Here is a 20,594-nt window from a genome sequence, read left to right on the forward strand (position 1 = left end):
TGGGTTGACTGCATACAGCTGGCTAGTTCTGCTCTATGTGGCATCAGTTGGGGTTACTCATCTGGCTGCATTCAGCTGGTGGCTGGGCTGAGCAGAAAGGTCCAAGAAGGCTTCACTCACATTTCTGGCACCTCAGTGCTCCATGTGACCTCTCCACATAGTTAGCTTGGGCTTCCTCACAACATGGCGATCACAGGGAGTCAGATGTCTTACATAGTGGTTGGCTGTCCACAGAGGACAAGAGCAGAAGCTGTCAGGCCTCTTAAAGCTAGGTCTAAACTGACATAGCATCTCTTCTGCCATATCCTATTTGTCAAAACAGGTCACAAGGCCAGCACATATGTGAGGGAAGGAAAACAGACTCCACCTTTTGATGAGAACAGTAGCATATGTTGACAGGGATGGGAGGAATTGATGGCAGCCATCTTTGGAGACTACCCACCACCGAGTGGGGTATCAGGGTTGGTGGTATAAGTTTGAAAGTAATCGAAGGATAGTTGGTACCTGAAGCCGTGCCACTGGATAAGATTACTCAGGGAATGACTGTGGATAGAGAAGAGAGGAAAAGGCTAATCTCTAGGCTATTCCAGCCTTTTGCACTTGGAAGGGGAAACCAGCAAATGACCCTGAGAAGGAACAGGCAATAAGGTGGGAGGAAAACCAGGAGAGTGCGGTGCTGACGAAGTCAGGTGGGACAGCGTTCCAAGAACGCTGAGCAATATTAGGAAACGGAAAAGTCATGCTGAATAGAGTTCTAAGAATATCCATCTCGCCACCTCACTGAGCTCTTGGGAAAATTCAATTAATATTGTGTGAGGACGCCTTGCTTTTTCCTTCTTTTCTTTTTTTTTTTTTTGAGACAGAGTCTCACTTGTTGCCCAGGCTGGAGTGCAGTGGCGTGATCTCGGCTCACTGCAAGCTCCGCCTCCCAGGTTCAAGCCATTCTCCTGCCTCAGCCTCTCGAGTAGCTGGGACTACAGGTGCGTGCCAGCACACCTGGCTAAATTTTTGTATTTTTAGTAGAGATGGGGTTTCACTGTGTTAGCCAGCATGGTCTCAATCTCCTGACCTCGTGACCCACCCACCTCAGCCTCCCAAAGTGCTGGGATTACAGGCGTGAGCCACCGCACCCGGTCACTTTTTCCTTCTTAAAAGGCTTTTGGAGGTAGAGATACAAAAGAAAACTGGAGGAAAGAAAGGTAGATGGGGAGGGAGGTAAGCAAAGAGAAATTTGGGGAAGGACCCGACAACTAAATGCAAGAGATTGCGAAGATAGATGGGGCTGGAGTTGAAAGGCAGATGTAAACAGAACACACCTATCTCTGAATTTGCAGACACGAAGAGTAATATTCTTTTAGTGCCTCACATGTTCCCCTTCCCGAAGAGCTGATGAGGGCCAGATGGGTTCATCTCTGTACCTGCCTTTGCCCACAGATGTTCAGTGTCTCCCAGCTGTGTACTGAGCTAAAGAGGTCTGGCGCAACCTGGAATTCCAGATGCTCTGGAATGAATCTAGCCTGCGGTTAGCCTCGTTTCCAGTTATCTGCCTATACCAGTCTCTCTGTGCTCCAGGCAAATCGAGCTTTTGGTCTCCTCACAATGCCCCCAAACCTGCTTTCCTCCTGCCTCTGTGCAGGTGTTTCCTTTGCTTTCAATGTTGCTCTCTTTCCTGGCTGAAACCTTCTCATCTTGAAAACCAAGTTCCAATGCTTGTTCTGATTTAGCTTTTATTGGTCCTTTCAGGCTCCCGTCCCCATTCTCTCCTCTCCAGGCTGCTCCCAGGATTAGCTTTTAGTGTGCTTGTCTCACCCACTCTAGATTGTCAGACTCTTGAGGACAGTGACTGTCCTCCTCCTCTTCCTCATTGACCATGTTCATTATTTGCACTTTTTAAAAAAGCCTGTGGGCGGCCAGGTGCGGTGGCTCAGACCTGTAATCCCAGCACTTTGGGAGGCCGAAGCAGGTGGATCACTTAAGGCCAGGAGTTCAAGAACCAGCCTGGCCAACATGGCAAAACCCCATCTCTACTAAAAACATAAAAAATTAGCCAGGCGCGGTGGCTCAAGCCTGTAATCCCAGCACTTTGGGAGGCGGAGACGGGTGGATCACGAGGTCAGGAGATCGAGACCATCCTGCCTAACACGGTGAAACCCCCGTCTCTACTAAAAAATACAAAAACCTAGCCGGGCGAGGTGGTGGGCGCCTGTAGTCCCAGCTACTCGGGAGGCTGAGGCAGGAGAATGGCGTAAACCCGGGAGGCGGAGCTTGCAGTGAGCTGAGATCCGGTCACTGCACTCCAGCCTGGGTGACAGAGCGAGACTCCGTCTCAAAAAAAAAAAAAAAAAAAAAAAAAAAAATTAGCTGGGCGTGGTGGCGCACACCTTTAATTCCAGCTACTCAGGAGGCTGAGGCATGGGAATCACTTGCCACTGGGAGGCAGAGGTTGCAGTGAGCTGAGATGCTGCCATTGCACTCCAGTCTGGGCAACAGAGTGAGATCCTGTTAAAAAAAAAAAAAGCCTGTGGCTGAGGATGGTGGCACACACCTATAGTCACAGCTACTTGGGAAGCTGAGGTGGGAGGATCACTTGAGCCCAGTGTCCAGCCTGGGCAACACAGTGAGACCCCATCTCTTTAAAAAAGAACAGTGGGTATCGACTGTGTAGAAGTCACCATGGATATAGAGGTGAATAAGAAAAGTGCTCAGCAAATACTTGCTGCATTTAATGCCGTTTAAATGGTACTTGTGCTCGCTGATGGGATTCTAGGAGAGGGATTCGACTGCACTAATGAATTGATACTCTCTCGTTATCTTCTATTCTCCATGTAACCATATTTGCCAAATCCCATGCCTCAAGAGGCTTTAACCACATATAAAGGCTGAGCTTCTATTGCCGAAACCAAGCAAATAACTGAGACAACTTAATGAGACAGCTTATAGATTGCTCAGGAAAACAAATATGCCTTTGAAATCACTAAGTCATTTCAGTTTTTATTCCAGGGTCATACAAAGCACTGACATCTGCATTATTTAGAAGCAGCTTTCAAAACTTTTTTTGCCATAACTCACAGTAAAAAAAATATATATTTTATATTGCAACTCAAGTCATATAACTTCTTTCATTCCTTCAACATATTGAACACCTACTATATGCCAGATATATTTTACGTGGAATACAGTAGTGAACGAAGTAGAAGAGGAAGAAAGGAATGGAGGAAGAGAAGGAAATAAACAAAAATTCTTGCCCTCTAAGACTTTACATACTAGTGGAACAGACAATAGACAAAAAAAGTAAGCCAGGTGCAGTGGCTCACACCTGTAATCTCAGCACTTTAGGAGGCCAAGGTGGGAGGATCGAGAGGACTGCTTGAGGCCAAGAGTTCAAGACCAGCCTGGGCAACATAGCAAGACACTGTCTCTACAAAAATTAAAAAAAAAAAAAAATTAGCTGGGCATGGTGGCATGTGCCTGTAGTCCCAGCTACGTGGGAGGCTAAGGATGGAGGACTGCTTGAGCCCAGGGATTCAAGGAGTCTTGCAGTGAGCTATGATTATACCACTGCACTCCAGCCTGGACAACAGAGCAAGACCGTCTCCTAAAAAACCAACAAAGTACAAAGTAAAATATACACATATATGAACACGCAGAAACAGAATATTCATGAGGCAAAACCACCTATTTCTACATGCAGTACACTCAGATGTTTCTGATTTTTTCAGAAAAAATGCTGGACACATCCTGTTAAACCATTAAGTTGGCTTCTCAACTCAGTAATGGGTTGAGGCTTGCACTTTGAAAACTACTGGTCTAGGCAATTTCTGACACAGGCAGAACACGTGCTGGTCGTATCCTACGGAGGGAGGAGCATGCAAAGATATTAACTGAGTTCCTCAAATTCACCCATAATCTGAGGGAAACAATGCTGAACTCGACCTGAGGGCTTCCCAGGCCACTGCTGCCCTTTCCCTCACCCTCTGCGGTGCCTGCTCTTCTCTTCTCATTCTGAAACCTTGCTCTGCACATAGAGTAGCTCTTCCTTCCCTTGTCAAGTAAAATCACATGAATACTTGTAAGCCTAGCGAGACCGCGCTACGTTCCAGGATGCCTCTCTCAGGCCACTACTGCATTCTGGCTCACTTGACTGATTGATTTAGAGACAGGGCCTCACTCTGTTGCCAAGGCTGCAGTGCAGTTGTGCGATCATGGCCCACTGCAGCCTCAACTTCCCAGGCTCAAGCGATCCTCCCACCTCAGCCTCCCGAGTGGCTGGGACTCTACGCATGCACCTAGCCAATTTTTTTTTTTTTTTAAGTTTTAGTAGAGACAGGGATCTCGCTACGTTGCCCAGGCTGTGGCTTGCTTTATAACTATTGGTATACCAGAATAGGATCCTCTGCACGGTGACTTCCTAAAAGAGCAGGTGCCAGTCACCTTTGTGTCCCCCAAAGCACAGTGCTCTATCTGCTTTCTCTGTAGGTATTAATAAATACATAGGAAATTGAATTGAGTTTGTGACTCAAAGCAGAGGGGTGGAGAGAAGTGCTTCCTAGCCAGGACTACAGGATTTAGGCCACATCTATTTAAAAGGCTAACAGACTAGAAAGGATACCACTGGTAAAAAGATCTCTTTACCTGAGCTACATAAGTCATACATTAGGTAGAGGCTTCAATAGTATAGAAAATATACTAATGTGTTATCTCCCTAGAGACAGATTTAGAACCATGTCAGTTGTGTTGTAGATCACAGAGAACAGAAACCTAGTGAAATTAACCAAAGACAATGAGGGCTGCCATAAGGAGGCCCAAGGAGTAGCTGGACGGACCTGAGGAAGGACAGGAGCCAGAGGCCCCCTGAGGAACTCTGTGCCGCAGAAGTAAGGCTATCCTCGCTGCAATGGTAACCATTACAATGGGGACAGTTGCCACCTCATCAAAATGAAGGAAATCAGTTCAAATTCTCAAAAAAAACCTACATGGCACAGCCAATTCTAGAATTGTCCACCCTTGCTTCACTTGGTTTGAGTAGGATGGGGCTGTGTGTTTGAAAATATCTAAGGAAGAAGGCAGGGAACAAACTCTCTGAAAAGAAAGTAGAACTTTCACTAAATATTTACCCAAACTGGAATTTTCAGTTTTACGCTACCACCAGAGAGGATGGAACTCAAGGCCAAGATGAGGTCAGTTACAAAAAGTTATATAAAATACTCTATCTGTGATACAGTGTAAAATATCATTTCAATCCTATTAAAAGTTTAAAAAATGTAGATTTTAGCTAAATGACCTCTAAGTTTTAGGGATCTACAAACCCATGAGTGTATAAATATATCATGAAAATTTGTACAAGATATTTCATAGAATTCTCTATCTCATGGTTTTCAGACTTTATTTTGAATCAGATTCTAATTCTGTAGGACTAGGGTAGGGTAGTGGGACTGCATAAACAAACACCCTAGATACTGCTAAAGATGGGTCATGTTGAGAGACTTTCTTAACATAACCCCTTCCTACTTAAAGTAATTAAAAAGGAGCTTGACTTGCATAATAAGTTTTTTTTCTTTTTTTCTTTGAGACAAAGTCTCACTGTCACCCAGGCTGCAGTGCAGTGACGCCATTTCAGTTCACTGCAACCCCTGCCTCCCAGGTTCAAGAGATTCTCCTGCCTTAGCCTCCCGAGTAGCTGGGATTACAGATGCGCGCCACCACACCTGGCTAATTCTTTAGATTTTTTAGTAGAGACAGGGTTTCACCATGTCGGCCAGGCTGGTCTCAAACTCCTGACCTCAAGTGATCTGCCCGCCTCGGCCTCCCAAAGTGCTGGGATTACAGGCGTGAGCCACCGCGCCCAGTCAATAAGTTTTCAGTTGGAACAAAAATGGAAAATAGAGCCACACAAACTCCATCATCTGTGTGGTAACACTAAATAAGAGGATGTACAAATTAAAAAACCACCACATTTCCTATTATTTTTAATTGCATTTAGTCACAACATTTATAAGAGCATATGTTTATAAAAGATGGTTAAGATTGGTTAGTAATTTATTCTTGGGCTTTGTTTTAAAGTGAAAAAGGTAGAAGTAGTTATGAGTCCAGAAAGAATATTTCAGGATGATACATGTTGACCATAAACTCAAAAGGTATACTGATAGCAATCCTATAAACAAATATGGATGTAATTGATTTAAGCCTATTGGTTCATTTTTTAAAAGCACCCTTGTTTCTTTAAAGTTAAGTACTATAAATGATTCTTGAAAATCTACTGTGGACATGATATATTCAGTCAAACTTGCTAGGAGTTGGGGAATGATTTTGTGACCATCCAATTCAGAGTCTGATTGAGAGTTAAACAGCATGACAAAAAAGTTGCAGTCACAGTACATAATCAATTCCTTGAATAATATAGCTTCCACAGCTCTCACCATCCTGGTTACTCTTCTTTCTGCTTTCAGTTACACATTCCTTTCTTTCAGACAAACAAAAAATATCAAAGTTCACCAAATTTCTGAAAGTCACAGTTCATCTAGCACTGAATGATAGTAGCTTTGGCATTTGATATTACAAAGTCACTTTTCCATCGCAAATATTTTCTTCATTCTGGGTCAAGGCGAGGTAAAACAGGAAGAATAAGGTTCCCAAATGCAGAGTCTTGAGTGATGAAGTACCCAGATGAATGTGCATGAGCATGCTGGGAAAGATCAAAAAAAAAAAAAAAAGGCAGTTAAGCTATGGAACAGAGTCATTATTCAACCAAGTCGAACTTCAACCAAGGCATTAAAATTACTTATTCTTTCTGAATGCTTGAGACCAAATTTATTTGTTTATTCATTTATTTTTCCTTGTTATGGCTGAGACGGAATTTATTTTAAAATCAGTTCTGCTGCTGCTGGTTGTGTTTAAATAGACAGGAAGTGGACAGTAATACAGAATCTGGGTTAACAAGTTACACCAAGTACTCATTTCTCATCCTCTCTATCTACCCTGTGATCGTCCTCAGTCAATAAATGACTCAAAGACATGAATTGTTTTGTTCCTTCCAGTGAGGAAAAAGGAGGATCGAAGATCCCAGAGTACTCTGATCTTGGTCAACAAACCGGGAACTTGAGAAAGAAGGGCAGTAGTGGGAAGGAGAGGGGGGAAAAGGCAGTGAGATTACTGGTGATTAAAATACCAACATTTGGTAGAGAATGTTGAAATGTAAGTAACAGAAAACCACCAGTAACTTCCCTCTGTCATTAAAAAAAAAAAAAAAAAAAAAAAAAGACTGTTTTGAGGTCATCTAAAGTGAATGGAGGGCTGGGCAATGGTGGCTCATACCTGTAATCCCAACACTTCGGGTGGTTGAGGTGGGAGGATCACTTGAGGCCAGGAGTTTAAGACCAGCCTGGGCAACACAGTGAGACCCCATCTCTACAAAAAATTTAAAAATCAGCTAGGCACAGTGGCATGTGCCTGTAGTCCCAGCTACTTAGGAGGCTGATGCAAGAAGATTACTTGAACCCAGGAGTTTGAGGTTACAGTGAGCTATGATGGCACTACTGCACTCCAGCCTGTGTGACAGAGTGTGAGACCCTGTCTCTAAACAACAGATAAATAAAATAAAATAAAGTGAGATGGTCTTCATCATGTTCCTTCCAATTCTGGGATTCTAAGGTTTAAAACTACAAGTGATTAAATTATGCCTATGAAAAAAAAATGTCTTGTCCAAAGTCTCTGGAAATCTTAAATTATTCAAGATAAGACTGTAACACTGAAACTATTTATTACTCTGAAGAATATTTTTTTAACTGATGGAGCACCACATTCCTAGTCCTGTAGGAAGAGTTAGCTTTTCAACATTTCCTGCACAACAGTTGTGCTGAGCATTAAAAAAAAAAAATCCAGGCAACAATAATAAACTAATACAACTATCAAAGGATGTGATGACATGATAGATTTGAAAAAAAATGCAAGTACTATTTAACTAGCCAGTTCAATTTTTAAGATCATTCCTGTCCATCCAAATATCTTTAAACTCTGTTGTGCACAAGCAATCCCTTGACATGTACACGCACAGAATCAATCACGACCAAGTCAACACCATAAAAGATACTTTCATTACTGCTGCACTGGTCCTTCAAATCCACTGGGCATGACTGAACATCAGCAAACCACTGCAATTATGTGTGGAACATTTTTATTGATATTGCTCCACTGAAATATAAAATAACTGTGTGCTGGCTTCTGAGACCCAGGAAACCTCCACTGAGGCAAGAATGTCAGTTACACTTCGCTCACCTGCAAAGCTGCCTTCTGTTGGGCTGCGATATGCTGCTGCTCAGCGTGATCCCGGAAGTCCTTATTAAGAGAGGGTCTCGAGAGTGCAATGCTAAAATGGGAATCTTGGTTACTCGGCTGCTTAAGGCAGAAACATCCTTACGTTTTTTTGGATGGTAGTAAATTATCTTCTTTTTTTTAAATTGAGGTATCCTTGACAAAAACTGCATACACTTCCTGTGTACAATGTGATGTTTTAGTATTTCTATTTGTTGTGAAATGGTTAAATCAAGCTAATGAACATATCCAGCACCTCACATACTTACCATTTTTGGTTGTGGAACATTTAAGATCTATCTCTTAGCAATTTTCAAGTAGTATGAACTACAGTCACTGTGCTATACAATAAATCTCTTAAAGACATGTCCTTACTTCTGAATCACAGCTTTTCATTATATATTCTTTATAGGGGTGAAAAAGACCTCCAAGAATAAGTCTTTTTTCCTTCTCTCACTATCTTCATGAATTTATATAAAGAAAGTCTATGTTGTTTATTGAGATTTTAAATGATCTTTTTTTAAAAATTTATCTTTTGTTTTTTTTTGGAGAGAGGGCAGTGGTGTGATCTCAGCTCACTGCAACCTCTGCCTCCTGGGTTTAAGCTCTTCTCATGTCTCAGCCTCCCGAGTAGCTGGGACTATAGGCGTGCACCACCACACCCAGCTATATTTGATTTTTGTATTTTTAGTAGAGACAGGGTTTTACCGTCATGTTGGCCAGGCTGGTCTCAAACTCCTGACCTCAAGTGATCTGCCTATCTGCCTGCCTCAGCCTCCCAAAATGCTGGGATTACAGGCATGAGCCATCATGCCCAGCCTAAAATTTATAACTTATGGTCTCCTACTTTCAAACAGATTTGAGATACCATGATCTATCATGATCTCTATTAACATTATTTTAAAAAACAGTTAAATCACATGATATCAGTCAATGGTAAAACCATACCCTTTTGTTTGTATAATAATTAAACTTGTTCGTGACCAACCTGGCCAACATGGTGAAACCCTGTCTCTACTAAAAATACAAAAATTAGCCAGGCGTGGTAGCGCATGCCTGTAGTTCCAGCTACTCGGGAAGCTGAGGCAGGAGAATCACTTGAACCCAGGAGATGGAGGTTGCAGTGAGCCAAAATTGCACCACTGCGTCCAGACTGGGTAACAGAGCAAGACTCTGTCTGAAAATAAATAAATAAATAATAATAATTAAACTTAAATTATCATAACCATGTTCCACATAAGTAGAACTATTATGAATAAATAATCAAACTTAGAGACACCAGATTCTAGAGCAGCTACTAGATGCATAGCTCTGTACTGAGCACTAGGGGTATGTGCAGGACAAGGCTCACAGATAACAGCAATCCTGCTGAGGTGTGATGTATATTAATAACAGGAGAATTAATAAGGACACTTAATATATTGGAAGGATAGTGGTCTGGAAAATGTCATAAAATGTAGAACTGGCCGGGTGCGGTGGCTCACGCCTGTAATCCCAACACTTTGGGAGGCCAAGGAGGGTGGATCACAAGGTCAGGAGATCGAGACCATCCTGGCTAACACAGTGAAACCCTGTCTCTACTAAAAATACAAAAAAAAAAAAATTAGCCGGGTGTGGTGGTGGGCACCTGTAGTCCCAGCTGCTTGGGAGGCTGAGGCAGGAGAATGGCGTGAACCCGGGAGGCGGAGGTTGCAGTGAGCTGAGATCACAACACTGCACTCCAGCCCGGGCTAGAGTGAGACGCCGTCTCAAAAAAAAAAAAAAAAAAAAAAAAAAAAAAAAAAAAAAAAAAAAAAAAAAGTAGACCTTATCCTAACAGTAATAGGAGACCTCCAAAGAGTGTTAAGCAGCAGGGAAGTGACATGATCAGAAGTATCACCCTCTTGGCCAGGCACAGTGGCTCATGCCTATTATCCTAGGACTTTGGGAGTCTGAAGTAGAAGGATCATTTGAGCCCAGGAGTTCAAGAACAGCCTGGGCAATAAAGTGAGACCCCATCTCTACAAAAAAAAAAAAAAAAAATTAAACAGGTGTGGTGGCATGTGCCTGTGATTCCAGCTACATGGGAGGCTGAGATGGGAGGATCACTTAAGCCTGGGAGATCAAGAGATTGTGTCACTGCACTCCAGCCTGGGTGACAGAGTGAGACCCTGTCTCAAAAAAAAGAACTATCACCCTGTAGTTCAGAAAGACGACTACTGCACTACTGCGGCAGACAGTGTTGGTCACCTCCTCAAAGCTGTTTATCTCCTTTCCTCCTTGCTGATGGAACCCAAACTTGGTTCAATTATCAGTGGTCACATGCTTCATGGCAGGCCAGGCGCATGCCCCAGGGGGTAGACCTTGACTGATGTAAAACAGTGTCATTCCCCTAGCTGGTTTCTGGTTTAGGCAAGAGAAAGGTACATAATCTGGGCAACCAGACTTGATGGGTGTCTACAGGAAGGCTTCTGAGAATGTTTTCCTCACTCTTACAAATGGGACACACCATAGCAACCTTTCAGGGTTTTACTTCTGCAGGTGGCTCAGTGCGGGCTGATGCCTAAGCCACCGCAGCCATATTCTGGCCTGAGGGAGCCACTGACCCATGGGGTAAAGCAGAAAGGAAAGATGAATGAAGCTGCATCACTAATGAATTAAGCTACTCTGGAACTACCTTATCTTCACACTCCTGGTTAACAGATACCCTAATGTTTATGCCAGTTTTGTTATATTTCTGTTACTTCCCAATTAAAGCTTGCTAAATGACACAACTGATGAATGTGTTCAAGAAGCGTAAAACCACAGGAAATCTGAAGCAGTTATAATAATTGAGGCAAGAAATGAGAGTGACCAGGAATCAGGATAGCATCAGTAGCAATGAAGAAAATGGACAGATGTGAGACACCTTTCAAAGTATAATCACAAGAGAATGGTGAATGCTTGGAGATGAAAGTGAAAGGAATGGTAAACCACTGAAGTTCACATTTCTGCCTTTGTAACTAGTAGATGGCAGCCTGAAGCATTTACTGACACAGGACACACAAGAATATTCAGTAGTTGATTGGAGAGCAGGAAGGGAGAATGAGTTCAGGTTGGGACATACCTCATCTGAAATGCCTATGGACATCAAAGTAGAGACGTCTGGGAGGCAGAGGTGGTGCTTAGAAGAAAAGACAGACTAGAGCCGCAAATGCGTACTAGCACATACATAACAGCTGGTGGGAAAAGATGCAACTGTCCAGCAAAAAGAGGCAGAGTAGGAAGCCTGGTCTAGAACAGAATTCGATGGGCTGTCAGCATTCAAGGGACAAATAAGAGAAATGTCCACAAAATAAATCAAGACAGTCTCCTCCTACTGTGTTTTATATTCTCAGAGTGAGCAAATGGAAGCCAAGAGAGTACTTTAAGAAAGAGAGTGGGCTGGGTGTGGCAGCTCACGCCTGTAATCCCAGAACTTTGGGAGGGCGAGGTGGGCGGATCACTTGAGGCCAGGAGTTTGAGACCAGCCTGGCCAACATGGCAACACCCTATCACTACTAAAAATACAAAAATTAGCTGGGTGTGGTGGCACACGCCTGTAATCCCAGCTACTTGGGAAGCTGAGACACGAGAATCAGTTGAACCCAGGAGGCAGAGGATGCAATGAGCCAAGGTCGTGCCACTGCATTCCAGCCTGCACAGCAGAGTGAGACCCTGTCTCAAAAAAAAAAAAAAAGAAAGAAAGAAAGAGAGTGATCAGTGGTGTCAAATAACGCCAAGATGTCTGATAAGAAAAGGACTCTGGTCTGCCAGATTTAGCCCAGGAAGGTTACAAGTGACGTAGGCAAGAACATTTTCTTTGATGGAGAACCTGGAAGTCACACTGCAGTGGGTTGAGGCATGAATAAGTGAGAAAGTAAAGGTGAGTACAGACAATTGCTTTAAGAGAAAGACAGAAGAGAGGGTGGAGGCCGAAGGGGATAATGGATCTTCTTTTTTTTTTTAGACAGAGTCTTACTGTATCATCCAGGCTGGAGTGCAGTGGTGCAATCACAGCTCGTTGCAGTCCTAACCTCCCAGGCTCAGGTGATCTTCCCACCCCAGCCTCCCAGGTAGCTGGGACTACAGGCACGCACCACCATGCCTAGCTAATTTTTTGTATTTTTTGTAGAGATGGGTCTTGCCACATTACCCAAGCTGCTCTCGGGCTACTAGGCTCAAGTGATCCGCCCGCCTTAGCCTCCCAAAGTGCTGGGATTACAGGTGTGGCCACCATGCCTGGCGATAATGGATCTGAGGGAAGATACTAAATATGGCAGAGACTGAATACCTATAATAAAGATCATCAAGCTACCTAAATTTGACCTACTTTGCAGAATGATTAAAAAATTGGCCACCAGCAGCAATTGCAGTAATAAAAAACCATAAAAACTCTTAAAAAAAAAAAAAAAAAAGGCTATAAGGGCTAAGTGCAGTGGCTAACGCTTGTAATCCCAGCACTTTGGGAGGCCGAAGCAGGAAGATCACTTGAGGCCAGGAGTTTGAGACCAGCCTGGGCAACACAAGACCTCACTTGTCTCTACTAAAAAACAAAAAAATTAGGTGTGGTAGGGTGCGCCTGTAGTGTGAGATACTCAGGGGGGATCACTGAGCCCAGGAGACTAAGGATGTAGTGAGCTATGATTGTGCTACTACACTCCAGTCTAGGTGACAAAGTAAGACCCTGTCTCAAAAAAAAAAAAAAAAAAAAGAGTCTGAAGGCTATAGGGAAAATTAAATATTCTTGTTAAAATGTTTACAATTTAATCAACTAAATAGTTTAATTGTTAAAAGTCTGACTAGGAAATGAAGGGAACCAGAATATGTCACCTAAAATATGCTTCTTTGATATAAAATTATTTTTGAGCTGAAAGCAATTAAAAAGCAGCTCAGTTAATAGGGTTGCTTAAAAATAAAAATAAAAGGCAGCAGCAAACGGAGGAAAAGCTCTCTCTCACCCCTCCCCAGTTTCTGCCTAAAGATAGGATATAACTTCTCCTTTACTGGAGACAACTGTAGACTCTTAGCCTAGGGACAGCAGCAGAGGACTCTGCCAACAAGCCTTACTCCATTTGTTTTCTCCATGTATTTACCTTCTCAGTTTCCCACCCCTGGAAGCCTAAAATCCCTTTCGTTTGTGCTATATTTATTGTTCTTTGTTGAAGATGCTATATAAGTAGAGTTCTAAGCCACGATTTTGAGTTACTTTGCATTAAGGTTTCTCCCTTGTGACGTGTGCTGCATGCAATCATAAATTTGTTTTTCTCTGGTTAATCTGTCTTTTGTTACAGAGGTCCCTCCCAATAAGAACTAAGTTGGGCACAGGTAAAGTTTAGCCTCCCCTATAGAAATAAAACACAATGAATAGATAGCAGTGTTAAAGAAAAAAATCACTGCCAGCCAATTTATTTGGTCCAAGAAATTCTGTGTATCACTGAATATAAAAACCACATTATAGGCCAGGCACAGTGGGTCATGCCTGTAATCCCAGCACTTTGGGAGACCGAGGCGGGTGGATCACCTGAGGTCAGGAGTTCGAGACCAGCCTGACCAACATGGTGAAACCCCGTCTCTACTAAAAATACAAAAATTCGCTGGGCGTGGTGGCAGGTGCATGTAATCCCAGCTACTTGGGAGGCTGAGGCAGGAGAATCACTAGAACCCGGGAGGCAGAGGTTGCAGTGAGCCAAGATTGCACCATTGCACTCCAGCCTGGGGGACAGGGTGAGACTCCGTCTCAAAAAACAAAAACAAAAACAAACAAACAACAAAAAATCACATTATAGTGTCAATACCTAGCTCCAGGATGATTTGTTGAAGACTGGTTCTGCATAAGTAGTTTTCTTTTCTCTTTGTCCAGTTCTGCCAAGATTGCAACTCTATTTTTGTTTTGAAAACCTAAAAAAAAAAAAAAGAGGGGAATAGGAGAAAGGGGAGAAAGAAAGAGAGAGTAATAAGAAACATTTTAGACCTATTTTTATAAACCTAAGCCATCTAGAACCAAGAAAGCAAAATTCCTATTCTCTAACATGATAATGAATTCACCAGCAAGTACTTTCCCTAAATGGTTACTTCTTCCCTCCTGCCTACTTCCCAGCAACTTTAACAGCATCATTCATGAATACTTAAACAGAATATAATATCATATTATATTTAAAGTGTAGCTGAGGACTTTTAAGACTGAGTTCTAAAGAATTTTAATCTACCAAGGTATAAGTTACAGCATTTGCTTTTTAACAAAATCTTTGAGGCTGCAAATGCTGCAGAGGCCTGTGCAGTCTCTATCCTGCAGAGTCAATCTTTGGGAAGGCAGATGTTCGTCGTCCTCTATTTGAAGCCTCTTTATGCATGCCTTTTTCATGGGAGAAAAAACAGTAAACACACTCAGATCAAAATATTTCTTTTTCTCAACTGCTTCCATTCAGATATGATGGACAATTTTTCAAGGAACATGTCAAAGAATTTCAACTGACCAGAAAGCAATTCTGAGAAAGAAATGGAGTGTAACTGACAGGATACAAAGAGATATGGCCTTTATCAATACTTTATACTGGGCTGGATTTTCAGCTTCAAACTTACATAAGATATAGGGTAGAGGCTGCCACGTTATGGTCCAGGAGCAACCCCTAGCTATGTTTTTAAAATCAGAATTAAATACTAACATGTAAACATTGAGAAACTGTACACTAATTTCTCAGATTTCTAGCTTCTCTTGAAATATATCTCAAGATCTGGCAACAAGTGATGTACATGCCCCCATGGCAACAATTCACCTGAACTAAGAAATAGTCGTCCCCTTTAGCTGGGCACTCTCCAGCTCATTACAGTCCTTATCACCTTGTTTACATTATCTGTAAGCATTTGAGTTTCTGATCCCTCATTTAGAAAAACAAAAAGATTAAAGGACTGGAAAACAGAACTACAGGAAAAAAAAAAAAAAAAAAAGATAAGGACGATGATGGCTCAGGAGACTGGAATCATTAGGCCAGAAGAATGAATGTGGGAAGAAAGCACATTTTTCAGGCAGAGCAGACCTAGGTACTCCTAAGGGTACCCACGTGAAGGATTCTAAGAATTTTATACTGATTATAAAGAGGAAGAATTAGGTGGTAGGATGCAAACTTTTTCCTCTCCTTGGGAGAGGAGCAGAGACTGGCTAGGGATGGTGTAGGCTGTACAAGGAGTATTCATACTCCTTTTGCAGTGTTTTCAGCTAAATCTGTTCATCAATCAGGCATTAGCGTACTGTCTGTGGCCAGGACTCTGGGCAAAATATATCTCTGGCACGTTCATTTCTATCATCTCCCATTTTCCCCTCTCTGCCCACTCATGCTATGTCATCAAACTCTAGTAATAGCAGACTCCCTCTATTTGGATAAGATAATTCATTAAAAAAAAAAAAAGAAAGAAAGAAAAAAGAAGACATGCCAGAATGTATTAAGACAGGGTCTTGCTCTGTAGCCCAGGCTGGAGTGCAGTGGTGTGATCATATCTCACTGAAGCCTCAACCTCCTGGGCTCCAGCGTTCCTCCTGCGTCAGTCTCCCAAGTTGCTAAGACAACAGGTGTGAGCCAGCATGCCCTACTAATTTTTGTATTTTTTTTGTAGAGACAGGTTTCACCATGTTGCCCAGGCTGCTCTTGAACTCCTGGGCTCGAGCGATCCTCCCACCTCAGTCTCACAAAGTGCTAGGATTGTAGGTGTGAGCAACTGAGCTCAGCTCATTGTGGTCTTTCTGAAGAGAGTTTTCTAAGCCTTCCAGGGTACTGGTCATGTACTCTCATCCTAACTCCAATCCCCTTTTCCTGCCTGATCTCTTAGAGCTTAATCTTCTGGTGGAAGAAGCTCTGCAGGGCCTTTCCATGCTGCACGTCATGACCTGCTCCACCCAGTCTTACAGACAGGCATGTCTCGGGAGAAGTCTTCTACTCAACGAAAGACTTAATACAGCTTTGAGAGACAGAGGAAAAAACAAACTGTTTTTGGAAATGTTACTCTCATTCAACACAAAACTTCTGACACCAAGCAATTCTTTAGTGGGCACCAGCTGAGTGTCCTGTAATTCAATTCTGACACTATCTACCTAGAGATAGTGTTGGATCCCACAAGCTGAGGCTCAGTTCTACAAGACTGCTCGCCACTTCAGATGCCAGTGGCAAATATGCAGTAGGTTGTCACCTATGCCTCTGACTGGCTATAAACTGGGGGCCCCCATGACTCACTCCTTGGATTTGGTTAATTTGCTACCGTGGCTTACAGAACTCAGGGAAATACTTTACTTACATTCACTAGTTTATTAGTAAAGGGTATTACAAATGTTAGAGATGAATAGCCAGATGGAGAGATGCATTGGGCCAGGCACATGGGAAGGAATACAGAGCCTCAGTACTCTCTGGCACACCATCTTTCAAGCACCTTCACATGTTCGGCTATCCAGAAGCTCATCTGAACCTTGTCCTTTTGTGGTTTTATGGAGGCTCCATTACACAGGCATGATTGATTAAATCATTGGCCATTTGTGATCAGCTCAACCTCAGTCCCTCTCCCTTCCCCGGAGGTCAGTAGGTGGGTCTGAAAGTTCCAACCCTCAAATTATAGGGTTGGTTTCCCTGGCAACCAGCCTCCATCCGGGGCCCATAAAGAGTCATCGCATTAGAACAAAAGATGCTCCCATCACCCAGGAAATCACAAAGGTCTTCAGAGCTCTGTGTTAGGAAATGGGTTAAAGGACAAATATCAGCGCAAGGCAGGGTGGCTGTAATCCCAGCATTTTGGGAGGCCAAAGTGGGAGGATCACTTGAGGCCAGGAGTTCAAGACTAGCCTGGGCAACTTAAAACAACAACAAGATGTTAGGACATAAATACTTACTAGGTTGTTTGGACCTGACTATGTACTAAACAGAATGGTTCTGCAAGACCTTGTCTCTACAAAAAATTTAAAAATTACCCAGGCTTGGTGGCATGTGCCTGTAGTCTAGCTACTTGGGAGGCTGAGGCAGGAAGATTGCTTGAGCCCATGAAGTAGAGGCTGCCGTGAGCCATGATCGTGCCTTTAACACTCCAGCATGGTCAACAGAGCAAGACCCTGTCACTTAAAACAAAACAAAAACAAATATCAGAATGAAACATTCTCCTAGTACCCCTACTACTCAGGAAATTATGAGTTTTAGAAGCTCTATGTTAGGAACCATGGTCAATGACCAAATATGTGTTTCTTATTATATCTTGGTATCACAACAACCAAATTCCAAGAATGTATTACTTACACAATTGGTTATTTCTGAAAGGACAGTAAGAAGGTATTCTTCTATCTCAATTTAGGATTCAGTAAGAAGAAATGAGACAGAACAGAAGTAGGAAATACTAAAGTTTCAATCAATGAAAAATTCCTTCCAGTCTCATATCAGACTTAAGAAAACATCATTACCTATGGAAATCCTTCCATAAACAGTTGTTATTTGCTTAGGACAGTTTGCTCAAAGTATCCCAAAACAGGCAAATTAATTCATGTTAAATGGAATGATTAAAGTAGGCCAGGTATGGTGGTTCACGCCTGAAATCCCAGCACTTTAGGAGGCCAAGGCGGGTGGATCATGAGGTCAGGAGATCGAAGCCATCCTGGCTAACACTGTGAAACCCCATCTCTACTAAAAATACAAAACATTAGCCAGGCGTGGTGGCGGGTGCCTGTAATTCCAGCTACTTGGGAGGCTGAGGCAGGAGAATGGCATGAACCTGGGAGGTGGAGGTTTCAGTGAGCCGAGATTACACCGCTGCACTTCAGCCTGGGTAACAGAGTGAGACTCTGTCTCAAAAAAAAAAAAAAAAAAGAAATGATTAAAGTAGTCCTGAAAGGCTCTTTCCAGCTCAAACACATGAAGGTTCCATAATTTTCCCCAAATGTCTGCTGCTCTCAAAACCTCAACTATCTTAATATTTGTGATATTTATGCCTGTGTATGGCAATATGATGGTAAAAGGTGCCTTATGTAAATAATAACTGAAACTTTGTCAAAATAATGTTAAGGAAACATAATTAGCAAAGCAATATATAATTACAAGTCCACTGATACAGAGAATCAGAAATAACAGCTAGAACCAGAAATAACAACTATCTGGCAGGGATGGAAAATTGGGAGCAGAAATAAAAGTGTACCCCAGCCCTGACCCCACTGCCATTTGGTGTGCAACTATGTATTTCAATGTTAATATCTTGCTTCAAACCAAAATGGAGTTAAGAGATTCCCAGTTTTTTTTTTTTTTTTTTTGAGACGGAGTCTCACTCTGTCGCCCGGGCTGGAGTGCAGTGGCCGGATCTCAGCTCACTGCAAGCTCCGCCTCCCGAGTTCACGCCATTCTCCTGCCTCAGCCTCCCGAGTAGCTGCGACTACAGGCGCCCGCCACCTCGCCCGGCTAGTTTTTTTGTATTTTTAGTAGAGACGGGGTTTCACCGTGTTCGCCAGGATGGTCTCGATCTCCTCACCTCGTGATCCGCCCGTCTCGGCCTCCCAAAGTGCTGGGATTACAGGCTTGAGCCACCGCGCCCGGCCGAGATTCCCAGTTTTAACAAAGCTGGTCAGATAACTATCTTGAGGAGCAGAAAAATGGTCTGCCTCTTTGTCATATTTTAGAATACCACAGTGACTCTCATATAATAGCCTTCTTTCCCTCCAGAAACATAGAGAAGGGAATTGTTCTTCAGACTTCAATAATGTTTGAATTCCAGGCTACAGTATTCTTTTCATTGATTTTCTGAATTTCTAGGTGTCTTAATACCTGAGACATCTTTTAGGAAATTATTTCTTATTTGCATTATTATTTTTATTTAAAAATGGGCCAGGTTCAGTGGTTCACACCTGTAATCTCAGCACTTTGGCAGGTCAAGGCAGGAGGATCACTTGAGGACAGGAGTTTGAGATCAGCCTGGACAACATAGCAAGACCCTATCTCAAAAAAAAAAAAAAGTGTTTAAATTAGGTGTGGTGCTACATGCCTGTAGTCCCGGTGACTCAGGAGGCTGAGGCAGGAGGATCACTTGGGCTCACTGGAATGAGCTATGATATGCCACTGCACTCTGGCCTGTGCGACAGAGTAAGACCCTGTCTCTAAGGAAATAATAACAAAATTTTAAAAAAGATTCTTTCTCTTTAGTAGTAATCAGAATTAAATTTAAAACGTAGTCAGCCCATATTCACGGTTTCAGCTACCTGTGGTCAACCACAGCACAAAAATAGGTCAGGGTAGCGCAGTAAGATATTCTGAGAGACAGAGAGGGGGAGAGAGAGAGAGAGAGAGACCACATTCGCGAAACCTTTATTGCAGTATATTGTTATAATTGTTAATTTTATTGTTATTGTTGTTCGTCTCTTACTGTGTCTAATTTATAAACTTTATCATGGGTATGTATGTATAGGAAAAAATGTAGTATATAAAGAATTCAGTACCATCTGTGATTTCAGGCATCTACTGGGGTTTTTGGAACATATTCCCCCTGGGTAAGGGGGGATTACTGTACAGATGTTTGTCACGTAATATTAAACAAGTAGAATGGTGTGGCAACTTTAAAAACTTTATCCATGAGAAATTTCAGTTGCATGTACCTTTCCACTTGGTATCAATGACTTGGTCAGCTATGTGAATTCTGATTGGGTAGTCTAATTACTTTAAACCAGAGGGTCCCAGAATTTCTTAATTCACAGTGTGCCTTAGTATCTCAGTAATGTTTGCATGACACCCCAGGCCAACAAATACATAACCATTCTGTTTAGTAAATAGTCAGGTCCAACCTAGTATTTGTGTCCTAACATCTTGTCGTTGTTTAAAAAAATAATGCACATAATGTGAAATAAAAAATATTTAATTTCATTTTTAAATAACCACAGTTACTTACTAATGGATGTGTGCCTGGGCATTGTATCACTTTTCAAACCTTAGAATCAGTTCAGACACCACCAATCCTCATTCCCTGTTCCACACTGATTTTCACACAGTACTTGTTGGTTATCAAAGCAATTGCTAAAAACCTAACTTCACAAAGATATGATGTCACTGAAAAGAATAGAGTGCACTGTTGAAACTGTAAACTATCTCAAACTACTTCATGTGGTGTCCAACTAATATAGGTAGTTTTGTGTTTGCTTTCAAAACAATTTTCCGTGAGGCCTCTGGGATTTCTCCATGGGGTCCTAGGATGCCATGGTGTATAGTTCACAAACCACAGCTTTAGATCTTTTCTTCAACCACTACCCAAACAACTGAATGACAATTTCTCTCCCATTTTATCAGGGC

At 42.4% G+C, this 20,594-nt stretch overlaps 1 protein-coding gene across 4 annotated transcripts in view; it reads right to left on the reverse strand.

Moving 5' to 3' along the window:
* Positions 1 to 2,964: 2,964 nt before the first annotated feature.
* The window catches only part of INIP (INTS3 and NABP interacting protein), a 36,897-nt gene continuing 19,267 nt past the window's right edge, over positions 2,965 to 20,594 (reverse strand). For 2 of the 4 annotated variants that reach the window (XM_010370440.2, XM_030919217.1), the window contains 3 exons: positions 14,103 to 14,205; positions 8,272 to 8,362; positions 2,965 to 6,682 (listed from right to left, as the gene is read on the reverse strand). In XM_010370440.2, the coding sequence (XP_010368742.1) occupies positions 6,587 to 6,682; positions 8,272 to 8,362; positions 14,103 to 14,205 (290 nt within the window). In that variant the 3' untranslated portion in view covers positions 2,965 to 6,586. The remainder of the gene's footprint in view (positions 6,683 to 8,271; positions 8,363 to 14,102; positions 14,206 to 20,594) is intronic. The other 2 variants (XM_030919216.1, XM_030919215.1) reach the window with 2 other exon arrangements.

The sequence above is a fragment of the Rhinopithecus roxellana genome, chromosome 16 (genome assembly GCF_007565055.1).
Source record: "Rhinopithecus roxellana isolate Shanxi Qingling chromosome 16, ASM756505v1, whole genome shotgun sequence".
In the NCBI taxonomy this organism is placed as follows: Eukaryota; Metazoa; Chordata; class Mammalia; order Primates; family Cercopithecidae; genus Rhinopithecus; species Rhinopithecus roxellana.